General features: G+C 43.9%; 1 protein-coding gene across 9 annotated transcripts in view; it reads right to left on the bottom strand.

Annotated features, from left to right (window-relative positions):
* Positions 1 to 15,570, bottom strand: part of rbm47 (RNA binding motif protein 47) — a 202,406-nt gene that overhangs the window by 70,584 nt on the left and 116,252 nt on the right. The window contains exon 1 of one of the 9 annotated variants that reach the window (XM_072252819.1): positions 11,609 to 11,667. The exons of 5 other annotated variants lie outside the window; for them this stretch is intronic. In XM_072252819.1, coding sequence (XP_072108920.1) covers positions 11,609 to 11,625 — 17 coding nt within the window. In that variant the 5' untranslated portion in view covers positions 11,626 to 11,667. Of the gene's footprint in view, positions 1 to 10,401; positions 10,483 to 11,608; positions 11,668 to 15,570 lie in introns of those variants that run through there. 3 more of the 9 variants (XM_072252818.1, XM_072252828.1, XM_072252820.1) reach the window with 3 other exon arrangements.

Genomic DNA, 15,570 nt, shown 5'->3' with positions numbered 1-15,570 from the left:
TAGGTTAAAAAGTACTGTCAATTATGTAGATTTTGAGGAAAAAAAGGGAGATTTAGGAAGGGAACTGCACACTTTAGAGCTAAGCAACTGAAGGTGCGGCTGCCGAGAAACAGGGAGGGGCAAAGATAAGTAACAAGTTTCAAAAGAATGATGAAAATATTAAAATCAAGATGTTGTCAGAGGAGAGCCACACTAGTTCAGTGAGAATAAAGGGTGATGGCTGAACCATGAGGAAGGAGATGGGCAGCAGATGAAACCTTCCAAAGTAATACACCATTATCAGTCCCTAAAAACACAAAGACTAACTCTTCCAGTGAACTTTCCCCAATCTTTCTTACTGTCAGGCATCAGGAGTTACTCCCAAGTTGTAATGGAGCTGTCACAGTGCATGTGACTGCAAAGTCAGTACAAAGTTCAGGGAGCTACTTCCTTGTTGGGCTGTGGTTTATTCCTACCAGCAATGGTAAAAGTGTATTGCTGGCTTGGAACACTGAACTCAGCAGTCTTACCATCGTCTGGGTTATACCCTTTAAATGGGGTGCTTTCCATGTTAAGTTAGCTCCACAGAGCCTTATGTACTTCATTTGAACTAGTATCCGACCAGGATAAAAAGCTCACAGTTTTATCCTGCAGAATACAGAAAATATATTTACACTGTATGTATTACGCTGACGAGAATAAGAAGGCATACTGTCAATAGTTTTGTGGGATCAAATGTAAAAGCAGTGCAAATCTTTCCACAGAAACAGTCCAGCTCACATGATTCATAACTGCCAGGGTGAGTGGTCAGGCAACTACTGGGCTGTCCGATTTTATGATAGCCGAAATATACACAATTCAATTGGCATACGTTATCAAGGCACATATTTGGCTGTCACAATTTAAATTACACCTAGACCTTTAATTTGCTCTCAGTCTTTGTTCTCAGGGCAATTGATGCACTCTATGGTCGAGGTGCCCAGGATTAAGCTGCTCTAATATGATTACATATATGGGTAAGATGGGCATTTTATAGTGAAAGTCAGGGGATTTTAGCTTTAAGCAAAGGAGTGATTGGAAGATGCCGCAACTAACATTTTCCTTCCATTCATTTGCCAATGCACTATAGTTTGATTTCACCCCTACAAATCTAAATCAGGTAAACCATCATGTCAGAAAGGAGGAATTAAAATACAGAAACTGTCTCTGTATACTAAGGCTCAAAAGGAAAAACTGTTGTAGAGTCAGAGAGGATACTCTTTGTGCTCCTTTGCATTACAGGAGAGGTGGGTGCAACTCCAATTTGACTATGGCTGGTTAGTCATTTTGAGGATTTTCCTTGGCTGGAGAATGACAATGACTCAAGATGGAGTGCATGTTTGAAAAAAAAGAGTGCATGTTTAAAAAAAAATGCCAGGTGGAATATGACAATTGAATGCAGAGAGCAAAGGAGTACAACAAACTCCTGAAATTGGAGAGAGGTTATAAAGTATGAAAAAAACTAAGGAAAAAAATGCAGAAACAAAGGTACTTGAATAAAAACCAAAAATGTTGGAAACATCTCAGCAGGATAGGCTATGTTTGTGAAAAAGAGACTTGAAAAGGCCTGAAAAGTTTCTCTTCCTGTAGATGCAGCTGAACCTGCTGATTATTTCCAGCACCTTCTGTTTTTAAATTAATTTCAGCATCTGTAGGCTTTTTGACTTTCAAGGGGTACTTGAATATTACATTCTACAAAGAATATACAGAGGAGGTTTTGCATTTCACTAAATGCAAACTCTTGTGTATTTACAGATTCCCGTTTTGATATGGAGTTTGTAGATTTCAAAAACAAGGTATATTGCTGGCTGGGGATTGCTAGCATTAGAGATCTAAAAAAACTACACAGGAAGGTAAACAGTGATGAGGAAATAATGGCATCGGAAGTATACAGTAGATGTGCCACATATCCAAAATACAGCAGAAACATTATGCACCACTTTTGAATATATAATAAGTTATTCATAAGTCTTAAAAACAGATTTTGCTAACTAATAATGTTCCAATAAATTAAAGTCTTTTTACTACTATGATAAACTTGTAACATAATCACCAGGAGACAATCGGATGTATAAAATAGCAATTTTCATCAAGATCACTAATAGTTTTATGACCGCTTTGACTACATATCTTTTTGTTAAGGTTCCAAGAGTGCCCATGAACTTTCTATTTAACCCAGATTCTTATCTAGGATTCAAGGTCTGGCAGTGGAATAAAGGATCAGAATAAAGCATTAGATCTACCAGCAGCTGTGGGGGTGGTAGATGTCTCAGTGAAATGGTGCTTTTATACCTTTCTCTGGCAAAATTGATACCATGCCTATGAAACCCAGGACATCTACATGCAAATATAAGTAAGATAATTTCCCATATATTAATCAACCCATGTTCAAGTAATAATTAAATTTGGACTCTGCATAAAATATACCAATGTTACATTTCACACCCTTTGTACTTGTTGGAAAGAGAAACTACCAAGTTCAAAATTACTTACAAATGAAACTTCTTTGACTTGAAATCCATGAACTTCATTAGAAATTTACATATGGGAACCATATCAGTAGAAAACAAAAATTCTCATTGTACAGTTCATGCTGGAAGAAATTTTGGGGTATTTCTTTTTTGCTAAACCAACTTTACAAATTAATGTTGTGGTTCATTTAATAGCTGAATCATCTTAACATTTTTGCTTAAAATTGGAATAATGACTGCAGAACTGTTAGTTATAGAAACAGTTTATCAGGTGAAAGGTGAAAGCCTTGAATATACTCCAAATGCATTCATATGCTATCAGTGTGACGCAAATTTTGTTAACTTAAAAGTCACTTCGTATAAAGGTTTTATGTCTCAAGCACTGATTTCTTTGCAAGTAAAATAATTCTTCCCCGTTCTTGTTTGAGAATCAAACAACAAATTTCTTGATGGTAGTGCAGTTCACATCAAAAATAACTGAAAAACATTCCATTTGACACAACTTCAAAAACAGGAACTTCAGGTAATCTTATGAAACATTTTGGTTCAACTTTTAGCAGGAAGCATAAAATTAACAAGCCAAAGCAAAGAACTGGTCAAGGACAAATTATTGATTGGCTGTAGGTTTGCTAGCTAAATCCTTGGAAGGCTAGGAAAATGTTTGTAAAACTTTAAATTGAAAAATTAAATTAAATGGATGGAGTTCCTGGTAGACTATTTGCATGACGGTGAGACAAGCACCATGGTCCATGCAATTTTGTTGATACTAGAACAGGTTTGTAGGTAATCCTATTGCTGTGTGTGAAGGTCACAGAGCAAAATCTTCACTAGCAAAGTTCAAAGAATGTATTGGTTGGGTTCCACTGTGTAACATTGCATTGAAACCGACATTGCTGGTTTCAGCATGGCACTTCCCATAGAGGTGTTGAAAGTTCTTACAGTTTTAGTATGTAGCATGGCTGATGGGATTTTTATAGCAGACTCCCAAAGGGACAAGTCACAATACATGCAATACCTTTGTATCTAATGGAGTTTGTTATGCCTGAATAAATGGATGCTGTAATGATGGTAGGGGACAGGAGGGTGATCCCAGAGTCTCTAGAGATCCTGGATATATTGGTGAAGTGCACTGTGCTCGGGAAGCATGGTTCCTGTCCAGGAGGCTGTGGCAACCTGTTAGGGGTAGAGACAGATGCTCCTGGCAGGAAATTGTGAGCAAGTCTCTGTATGGGCAAGTGCAGTATTGGAGTCCATGCATTTTAGAGCACTTTAGTCACCTAGACATTGGAGGCGATAGGCAAAATGCAGGAAGATGGGGACTAATGCAGGTCCAGAGGTCAGCAGGGGCAGTTTGGTCTGAATGGCCTGTTTTGAGGACTTCATTACTCTAGGATTCCAAGACAGTGGCATCAGCAGTAGCCCGGAATGATCTTAAGCCTAGGAAGCTGAGTATGATACTAATTTCCAAGGCATGCATATGAGCCTGTATTCCAGGTCTCAAGAAATCACAACGAGGACAATGTATGCAGTTTGATATCTGGCACTTAAATAGCACATTTTCACAAAAATAAGGCTAGTGAAAATCTGCCTGTTCTGTGATATTTAGCCAAATGAGGTGGGAAATCTCTCTGACATCATTTGGAGGAGTTTTACACCTGAAGGAGTGCAAGGAATAACGAAAATCCACCCAATTGCTGGGAAGTAAACAACATCAAGAAATGTGTGCAAAAATTACGACTATAATTTGATTTTCAACAGCATAGCTGTGTTTCATTGTAATCGTAAATGAATTTCTAAAGCATGCTCTTCTGCTGCAGTCACTACACATTTGCAGCAAAAGCCAAAAATTTGGATCATGGAAAGTTGCATTGTGGACACTGGTGTGCATTGTCCAGTCTCACACACGAAGATGAATATCTAAGTGAAGTCCTTATAGTATACAGGACACATTATAAAGTGAAATTGAAAGTATTTCCTTTTTCCACCTTCATTCCCTCCTTTAGTAAGATGGAGAATCTGCTGTCGTGTGGTTTCATTGGTACCAAAAGGCCTGTGATACCATATTCAGAAAAGCCTTAAAATAGAAGGAATTTATAAGCAATTTAAGTGTCCAGTCTGCCATAAGAGAAACTTAAATTTTAGTTGCATTGGAGCAGAATTAGGCCATTCAGACCAACAAGTCTATCCCACCATTCCATCATGGTTGATTTATTATACCTCTCAATCTCTTTCTCCTGCCTTCTCCCTGTGACCTTTGACACCTGCACTAACCAAGAACCTATCTTTGCTTTAAATATACCCATTGACTTGGTCTCCACAGCTGTCTGTGGCAATGAATTACACAGATACACCACTCTCTGGCTAAAGAAATTCCTCCTCATCTCTGTTCTAAGTGTGTCCTCTATATACGTATATCATAGATTTACTACCAAACCTAAAAAAATCCTTAAAAGCATCCGTAATAGTATTAATAGTCATCTTTGCACAAGCATCCAGCCACCTTACTTGATGAGTTTTAGTTACAATCATAGTGGTACTCACAAGATTTAGGATTTTTAAAATGTTCTTACCTCCTCACTCTAAAATGCAAAATATTCACCTCAGCTATATTTGTGTGAATTAACCCTTTGCAAATTTTAGTAGACCAAAACGTGGACTTAAGAGGTGACCAGAGTCAAAATGTCAGGTCAACGTAAAAGTAAAATTCTCTGTTTATCGGGGTGATTATTTGGCAGTAATCTCACTGGCAATTTTAGATAATGTTGGGAACAAAGTTCAGGTGGTTTACAATTATTATCTGAACTTTGACCAACATGGTTTGATTATAGATACCATTATATTCCCCTTTGTATTTCTTAAAAACTATTCAGTGTGCATGTTTGGGGTTATTATGATATTTGAAGGCAAAAATTTCCATGGCATTGTGGAGAATGGAACTGACTGAATTTTTCTACAAATCTGATGGCTCCTGCTGTGCTGTAACAGTTCTGTTTTTCTGTTCTGGCATTAAATATCCTAATTTCAGTCATTTTCATCTCCTTATATTTGCTGGTGGAGGTGTGGGAGCAAGGCTCACTGGCTACTGACCGGCGGTGTGGGAGAGAACAAGGCTCACCGGCTATTGTCCGGCTGTGTGGGAGAGAACAAGGCTCACTGGGTATTGACCGGTGGTGTGGGAGGGAGCAAGGCTCACTGGCTATTGACCGGCGGTGTGGGAGAGAACAAGGCTCACCGGCTATTGTCCGGCTGTGTGGGAGAGAACAAGGCTCACTGGGTATTGACCGGCGGTGTGGGAGGGAGCAAGGCTCACTGGCTATTGACCGGCGGTGTGGGAGGGAACAAGGCTCACTGGCTATTGACCGGCGGTGTGGGAGGGAACAAGGCTCACTGGCTATTGACTGGCGGTGTGGGAGAGAGCAAGGCTCACTGGCTATTGACTGGCGGTGTGGGAGAGAGCAAGGCTCACTGGCTATTGACCAGTGGTGTGGGAGGGAACAAGGCTCACTGGGTATTGACTGGCGGTGTGGGAGAGCAAGGCTCACTGGGTATTGACCGGCGGTGTGGGAGAGAGCAAGGCTCACTGGCTACTGACCGGCGGTGTGGGAGGGAACAAGGCTCACTGGCTATTGACTGGCGGTGTGGGAGGGAACAAGGCTCACTGGCTATTGACCGGCGGTGTGGGAGGGAACAAGGCTCACTGGCTATTGACCGGTGGTGTGGGAGAGAGCAAGGCTCACTGGGTATTGACCGGTGGTGTGGGAGGGAGCAAGGCTCACTGGCTATTGACCGGCGGTGTGGGAGAGAACAAGGCTCACCGGCTATTGTCCGGCTGTGTGGGAGAGAACAAGGCTCACTGGGTATTGACCGGCGGTGTGGGAGGGAGCAAGGCTCACTGGCTATTGACCGGCGGTGTGGGAGGGAACAAGGCTCACTGGCTATTGACTGGCAGTGTGGGAGGGAACAAGGCTCACTGGCTATTGACTGGCGGTGTGGGAGAGAGCAAGGCTCACTGGCTATTGACTGGCGGTGTGGGAGAGAGCAAGGCTCACTGGCTATTGACCAGTGGTGTGGGAGGGAACAAGGCTCACTGGGTATTGACCGGCGGTGTGGGAGAGCAAGGCTCACTGGGTATTGACCGGCGGTGTGGGAGAGAGCAAGGCTCACTGGCTACTGACCGGCGGTGTGGGAGGGAACAAGGCTCACTGGCTATTGACTGGCGGTGTGGGAGGGAACAAGGCTCACTGGCTATTGACCGGCGGTGTGGGAGGGAACAAGGCTCACTGGCTATTGACCGGCGGTGTGGGAGGGAACAAGGCTCACTGGCTATTGATCGGCGGTGTGGGAGGGAACAAGGCTCACTGGCTATTGACCGGCAGTGTGGGAGGGAACAAGGCTCACTGGCTATTGACCGGTGACGTGGGAGAGAACAAGGCTCACTGGCTATTGACCGGTGACGTGGGAGAGAGCAAGGCTCACTGGCTATTGACCGGTGACGTGGGAGAGAACAAGGCTCACTGGCTATTGACCGGCGGTGTGGGAGGGAACAAGGCTCACTGGGTATTGACTGGCGGTGTGGGAGAAAGCAAGGCTCACTGGATATTGACCAGTGGTGTGGGAACAAGGCTCACTGGCTATTGACCGGTGGTGTGGGAGAGCAAGGCTCACTGGCTATTGACCGGTGACGTGGGAGAGAGCAAGGCTCACTGGCTATTGACCGGCGGTGTGGGAGAGAACAAGGCTCACTGGCTATTGACCGGCGGTGTGGGAGGGAACAAGGCTCACTGGGTATTGACCAGTGGTGTGGGAACAAGGCTCACTGGCTATTGACCGGTGGTGTGGGAACAAGGCTCACTGGCTATTGACCAGCAGTGTGGGAGGGAACAAGGCTCACTGGCTATTGACTGGTGATGTGGGAGGGAACAAGGCTCACTGGGTATTGACTGGCGGTATGGGAGGGAACAAGGCTCACTGGCTATTGACCGGCGGTGTGGGAGGGAACAAGGCTCACTGGCTATTGACCGGTGATGTGGGAGGGAACAAGGCTCACTTGCTATTGACCGGTGATGTGGGAGGGAACAAGGCTCACTGGCTATTGACCGGTGGTGTGGGAACAAGGCTCACTGGGTATTGACCGGTGATGTGGGAGGGAACAAGGCTCACTGGGTATTGACCGGCGGTGTGGGAGGGAGCAAGGCTCACTGGTTATTGACCGGTGACGTGGGAGAGAGCAAGGCTCACTGGCTATTGACCAGCAGTGTGGGAGGGAACAAGGCTCACTGGGTATTGACTGGCGGTGTGGGAGGGAACAAGGCTCACTGGCTATTGACCGGTGATGTGGGAGGGAACAAGGCTCACTGGCTATTGACCGGTGGTATGGGAGGGAACAAGGCTCACTGGCTATTGACCGGTGATGTGGGAGGGAACAAGGCTCACTGGGTATTGACTGGCGGTATGGGAGGGAACAAGGCTCACTGGGTATTGACTGGCGGTGTGGGAGGGAACAAGGCTCACTGGCTATTGACCGGCGGTGTGGGAGGGAGCAAGGCTCACTGGTTATTGACCGGCGGTGTGGGAGGGAACAAGGCTCACTGGCTATTGACCGGTGGTGTGGGAGGGAACAAGGCTCACTGGATATTGACCAGTGGTGTGGGAGCAAGGCTCACTGGGTATTGGGGTATTGACCGGCGGTGTGGGAGAGAGCAAGGCTCACTGGCTATTGACCGGTGATGTGGGAGGGAACAAGGCTCACTGGCTATTGACCGGCGGTGTGGGAGGGAACAAGGTTCACTGGCTATTGACCGGCGGTGTGGGAGAGCAAGGCTCACTGGTTATTGACCGGCGGTGTGGGAGGGAACAAGGTTCACTGGCTATTGACCGGCGGTATGGGAGGGAACAAGGCTCACTGGTTATTGACCGGCGGTGTGGGAGGGAACAAGGCTCACTGGCTATTGACTGGTGGTGTGGGAGGGAACAAGGCTCACTGGTTATTGACTGGCGGTGTGGGAGGAAACAAGGCTCACTGGCTATTGACCGGCGGTATGGGAGAGAGCAAGGCTCACTGGGTATTGACCGGCGGTGTGGGAACAAGGCTCACTGGGTATTGACCGGTGGTGTGGGAACAAGGCTCACTGGGTATTGACCGGTGATGTGGGAGGGAACAAGGCTCACTGGCTATTGACCGGCGGTGTGGGAGAGAGCAAGGCTCACTGGGTATTGACCGGCAGTGTGGGAGAGAGCAAGGCTCACTGGCTATTGACCGGCAGTGTGGGAGGGAACAAGGCTCACTGGCTATTGACCGGTGACGTGGGAGAGAGCAAGGCTCACTGGCTATTGACCGGCAGTGTGGGAGGGAACAAGGCTCACTGGCTATTGACCGGCGGTGTGGGAACAAGGCTCACTGGCTGTTGACCGGCAGTGTGGGAGGGAACAAGGCTCACTGGCTATTGACCGGCGGTGTGGGAACAAGGCTCACTGGGTATTGACCGGTGGTGTGGGAACAAGGCTCACTGGGTATTGACCGGTGATGTGGGAGGGAACAAGGCTCACTGGCTATTGACCGGCAGTGTGGGAGGGAACAAGGCTCACTGGCTATTGACCGGCGGTGTGGGAACAAGGCTCACTGGGTATTGACCGGTGGTGTGGGAACAAGGCTCACTGGGTATTGACCGGTGATGTGGGAGGGAACAAGGCTCACTGGCTATTGACCGGCGGTGTGGGAACAAGGCTCACTGGCTATTGACCGGCAGTGTGGGAGGGAACAAGGCTCACTGGCTATTGACCGGCGGTGTGGGAACAAGGCTCACTGGGTATTGACCGGTGGTGTGGGAACAAGGCTCACTGGGTATTGACCGGTGATGTGGGAGGGAACAAGGCTCACTGGCTATTGACCGGCAGTGTGGGAGGGAACAAGGCTCACTGGCTATTGACCGGCGGTGTGGGAACAAGGCTCACTGGGTATTGACCGGTGGTGTGGGAACAAGGCTCACTGGCTACTGACCAGCGGTGTGGAAGAGAGCAAGGCTCACTGGGTATTTGATGATGTCTAATATCCACAAGGCGGCAATGAACATGTATTCACTGCAAGTAATTTTCTGGTTTCCTCTGCCTGGCATTAGTCTTTGCTTCTGTAGACAATCTTCCTCATAATATTACCTCTTATTTGTAGTGTCTGTCACTCTACAGTTTAAGAATTATTTAACCAAGAAATCCTGTAGACCAGGAAGTTCTCAGTGCAATCTTCTCCTATGCTAATGTAGCTGTCTGCTCAGCCAGTGAATCAGGTTGTTTTTAGTAAGTACTGTTGAAACAGGAGGAAAGAAAAATAACAAATTCTGCCTTTTGCTGGTGTGTAATTATTTCTCCCTGCTATCAGCTGCAGTACCTCACAGCTAAATGGCCTGCCAACACTCTGCAGAGCCTGAGAACTACTGCATGACTGAGGCACAACTGTGCCACTGCGAATTGTGGAACGTCAGTTGACCATGAATCTGCGCCTTCAACTGAGAGCAGCAAAAATAATGAAAATTAGGAAAATAAGCTGCTTGAGCTGGAAGGAGCCTCAGCTACCAAGACAGTCCGTACAACACAATAGGATTAATTGTAATATAATTTTCATAGTCACCAGAATTATCAACAAAATATAAATGGCCAAACAATACTTCACTGTATCAAACCGGACCGCTAAGTATTCAATTGGAAAATCCAGAATGAGTTACATGGGGAAGAGTTACATTGCCAATGATCACATCATAGAATATAATACATTCAATTACAAATGTTTAAACATGATTAAGTTCCTTTTTGTGATCTTACTACCTCACTTTCTAAAAAGCTAATTTTAAAAATTGACAACCATAAGTAAATGTATATAAAGAAAGCATTTTATATATTGGCAATAAAGTAGAATCTTTACCTTCAGCAAGGTGTATCTTCCTCTCACAACCCAGCACGGCAATGGAATGCCCTTCAGACTCATGGTTGATTGCCTTTAGTTAATATTTCACCATACACAAAACAACTCTCATGTCCCACCCTCAGAGCAAACAGCTTCACAGAGTGCAAGGTGCACAAAGAGGGGAAAGGAAAAAAATGATCATGGCATATGCTGACAGTGCACTGCCAAGCACAGCACTGTTGAAGAGCACTTTGTCAAGTTTTTATGGGAAATCAAAAACCAAAACATCAGTCTAAAAATACCTGCGTAAATATGCTAACTGACATTGATATAGGTAAGATTTTATCATTAAATCTCCTTTACAAGATTAAGGAACATACAAGCTTAGAAAAACAGAAAATTGAAGACCATGGCTAATATATACAGTTAGTCAAGCATATGGTGCCATGACTTAGCTCAAACAAGTATACTTTAGTCTTTACAGTGAAATGTTTGCTAAGTATTTCATAAACAGGACAAACATTGGAGATTTTTACTTTATTAACTAGATCTCTCCAACTTACTGCATAACATACTAAGAATTTGTTTCTGAAAATTATTTACTCCTCAGCGGGTAAGGTATAAAAGCAACAAATGTCTTTCATCATTAAAATCTTACTTGGCTAAAGCAACTGTTGTTTGCAAATTAACCAGAGTAAATGAATCATGATTATTTGACAGGTTTAACAAAGACATGGAAAGGAGTAAAATAAGAGGTGTTTATTAGGTGGTGCAGTTAAAATGGAGGTAAAAATAAAGTGATTTTCTTGCAGATTGTAATTTTTTTTAGTTCTCCAAAACTTGTCAACAAGTTGAATGTTTTAAACCTTGTACCACAAAAAAGCAGAGTTACCATCTATTGCAGAAAGCTTTTTTTTATATAGATAATTAAAAAGTGTTGTTCATTCATTCCAAATCAGTTGAATCTCCCTCCTCAGCATTAAAGCAGAATTTAAATATCATCTCCATAAGATACGAATCCTTTACACTCTTTTTAGATCTTTTTATTGTAAGGAGGAAATAAGAAGAAAGTCAAAGTACCGTTTCTCATATCCGTGGCCTGCAATGCAGTGCACCCCAACAATAAGATTACATTAGGTACGTGAAGCTCTGCGTTGAATTAATCAGATACTGATGATGACCGTGAAAGTACCACCTCAAAATTCAGTAAATGGAAAGGTCATACCTGGGTAGGGAAAACATACACTCTTGGAAATCTGTGCAAGCTGGATCACTCTCTTCAAGACTACACAGTGAAACCTTAATTAGTCAGCACTGGCAACTAAATTTCATTGGTACTAGTCTGTTTACCTAAATGTAAAAAAGGGGAGGTGCTCTCTTATTAGCCTTCGGCCATCAATCACTGATTACAGCCATATGAAGAGACTTTATGATTGAGATGTGGAAAATGATCACATTTAGAAGTTCGTGTATTTATTTAAAAAAAATCCCAAAGAAGCCTGAATCAGCTGTCATGGTTTAACTAAATCAGGCATAGGCTCACTATTTAAATTATGGAGGCTGGGCAGCCCAGGGGAAGGGAGGAGGGAGAGAATACAACAAGAATTAAGTCAGAAATCCACTATCAGGTTATATTAGCATACATCTGAATCATCATGATTAAACCAGGCCCTGGGGTGGGAGTTGTCTAAACTAGCACCAATTCACACAAATTGGGGATGAGTCAAAGGAAACATGAAATAAAGTTTAACACAATACAGCAAATAGGGAAAATGGTTAAGAAAGGAAGGAGTTTCTTAACAGCATCTAAATGTACAAACAGTAATAATGAAGCAAATTACATAAAACTCAGTAAACTACATCAAAGTAAATAAGGAAAGCAGAATCCATCTCAATCAACAAAGAAAGATACAGCTACAATATATTACTTGGAAGAATTTTTTTGCAGAATGGTAAAAATTTTAAATAAATTTCCAGATAGGATGGCAGAAACAAAAGACTCAAAGCAGAGTTGGATCCTGAAGACAATTAAAATGGAAATAGGAAAGAAAAGCAAATATACAGCCCTGCAGGGCAAAAGAAGGGAGGAATTCAATAACTATCGGCAGAGCTATTACTGATGCTAAAACTAAAGTCCTAAAGATGCAGACCAAAACAGGCTTTGGAGGCGGTGCAAAGGAGCACCGGTTTTCCAGGTTGATTCCAGAGATGAGGGGGTTAGACTACGAGAAGAGATTGAGTCACCTGGGACTGTACTTGCTGGAATTCAGAAGACTGAGAGGAGATCTTATAGAAACATATAAAATTATGAAAGGGGTAGATAAGATAGAGGCAGGAAAGTCGATTCTATCGGTAGGTGAGCCTAGCCTCAAGATTCGGGGGAGTAGATTTAGGATGGAGATGAGGAGGAACTGCTTTTCCCAGAGAATGGTGAATCTGTGGAATTCTCTGCCCAATGAAGCAGTGGAGACTACATCAGTAAATATATTTAAGACAAGGTTGGATAGAATTTTGCATAGCAGGGGAATTAAGCATTATGGAGAAAAAGCAGGTAGGTGGAGATGAGTCCATGATCTTATTGAATAGCAGAGCAGACTTGATGGGCCAGATGGCCGACTCCTGCTTCTATTTCTTATGTTCTTATATTCTTATAAAACTTGCTTGTAGAGCATAACCAGTAAATCACCATATCCTTGTTTCCCAAGAAACATCAGGAGGAAATAAGTGGGCCATTGCACAATATTATGAAAGCCATTCAGAAGCAGGGGCTGCAGAACTGGAACCAAACAAGCATGCAATTGAGATAGAAATAGAAAATGTAAATAGAAAAATTCTCGACTGTCAGAGTTCACTTACTGAACTGGGATTACATCTTAAACTATTTGGGAGAAGGATCCTACATTTATAACAGTGTTTGCAATAATCTGCTAGGTAAAATGAAAATGAGAAGGCCAGTAGAGGCTAGAAATAGTACAGCCTGACAGAAAAATGGCGTACACAGTGGACCATTTACCGGGTAGCTACAGGGAGGGATTTATTGCATTCTAAAGTGTGAATTAGGGATCTTCAGTAAAGTGCAAGAAGTGCAAATTTACATGCATGAGTTCCTACCGTTGTAGGATCTCTTAAAACAGGGTGTTTCAATGGAAGACAGTTGCTCAAAGTAATGGGCCTTGAGCAGTGGGCTAAGCGAGGATTGGGAGGACAGAGAATGGAGTGAGCTCCCTCTGTTTCTGATGGAACACCAGGAATCATGTTGGTGGAAGTGGACATGCTGCACCAGTGCTGACCATTAGGGCACTTCCCTCAAAGTAAGAAGACTTCATTACATGGAACGGTCGGCAGCTTTCTCCCACGGACATCTCCATGTGCTGGTAGATCATCAAGTTTCGGGCCAACCAAAGAGCATCTTTCACCGAGTTGATAATCTGCCAGCAGCACCAGATGCTGGTCTCCATGTGTGTCCCCGGGAACAGCCTGTAGATCAGAGAGTCTTCTGTTACGCAGCTGCTGGGGATGAAACGTGACACTAGCCCGTCCATCCTCCTCCACACCTCCTCTGCGAACTCGCAGTGTGCAAAGAGGTGGGTCACAGACTCCTCCTCACTCCTCAGGAGGGACGCGCTGAAACTTGGTGCAGCCACCACAAGGGCCCGGTGGGGAAGGGCCACAGTTTAGGTTTCTTCTCCCGCGGGAGTGGGAGGGGTCGGGTGGCGGGGAGTATACCCCTCAACATTGGTGTGGAAAGGTGAACCAACGGAGTGCCATGTGGGTGGCCAAAAGTATGGACATGTATAGACCATAATGGAAACATCTTTGAAGGATTGACAGACATTGAATGGTTTATTGTACATAATTTTATTTTTGAATAAAGTATATTTTGGTAAAAAAATCATTAAATGGAAGATGCCTGACCTGAAATTATCTGGTCCACTGGAGAAGCTTTATAGTCATCCTCCCCAGCAACAGCTCAGGTAAAGACTAGACTTTTAATAACACTTGAGCAGGCCTGATTCCTTCTGTTCAAGCCTCCTGGCATAGCTGAGTACCACACTGTGATCTATTGCTATGACAACAATATCAGCCGGCACACACAACAAGCTGGGAGAGATCAGCAGGCCAGGTAGTATCTACAGAAAAGAGTACAATCAACGTTTCAGGCTGAGTGGACTGGACTGCCTTCAGCCTTCCATTCTATTCAGGTTGGTGTCACTGCCATTTCTGCACTGTTCTCTATACAAAGGCACGTCATGCACACAGAGCATGATGTATGTCAGCTTCATATTCGGCACTTTCTGGACTTATTGATTACATTTTGTGATCAATATTTGTACTTGCATTCAGTTGTTTTGTGCATAAAAACATTACATGGTGTGGAGTGAATGTCTAGGTCTTGGTGTTTCGGAATGTAGTTTGTGAATAAAATGGATCGAACTGTTTCTATTGTATCCACCTCTTCCCAAAAATTGCCTGGCGTTTTGTTTTGAGTTGAGAGCTGAGCCCAAATGTTCCAATTGTACATTGATTATGAGGTATTGCCCCTATTTCAGTGCATTTTATAGAATCATTGCATGTTACTGGCCATTTTTATTTTGTATTTCTTAATCATACAGGAGGCCATACTGCAGGTTCAGTTTATGGAGATTTACAGTGCAATCTGATCTCTGCCTATTCCCCAACAGTCCTGCCAAAGGGTCTCGGCCTGAAATGTCGACTGTACTTTTTTCCACAGATGCTGTCTGGCCTGCTGAGTTCCTCCAGCATTTTGTGCGTGTTGCTCGGATTTCCAGCATCTGCAGATTTTCTCTTGACTGCCAATTCCCCACGTATTTCCCTGTAATCTATTCTCCTTCACATTCCTGTTAACCCTCTGGCCTTCAGTTCCCCCATTAGCCATCTGCACTAGGGTTAATATACAGAAGCCTTTCAAACGCAGGAGGAAAACAAAGCACCCAGAGGAAACCCAAGTGAACACCAAGAGAACAAGTAAACTTCACATCGGCAGGACCAGATATCAGAATCACACTGACTTGGTAGCTCTGAGACAGCTACATTTGCAGTACCACTGCAGCAATATCTGAAACAGGTTTACAGTCAATAAGATATCTTACTCCTGACATGGACTGAAACACTTACCTCTAATGCTAATCAAATTTGGGAGATCTGATCTATATTATTTCTGTAATA

This window comes from Mobula birostris, chromosome 3, assembly GCF_030028105.1.
Source record: "Mobula birostris isolate sMobBir1 chromosome 3, sMobBir1.hap1, whole genome shotgun sequence".
In the NCBI taxonomy this organism is placed as follows: domain Eukaryota; kingdom Metazoa; phylum Chordata; class Chondrichthyes; order Myliobatiformes; family Myliobatidae; genus Mobula; species Mobula birostris.
Note: the sequence above shows the minus strand (reverse complement) of the source record. Positions and strands in the feature narration are given on the sequence as shown.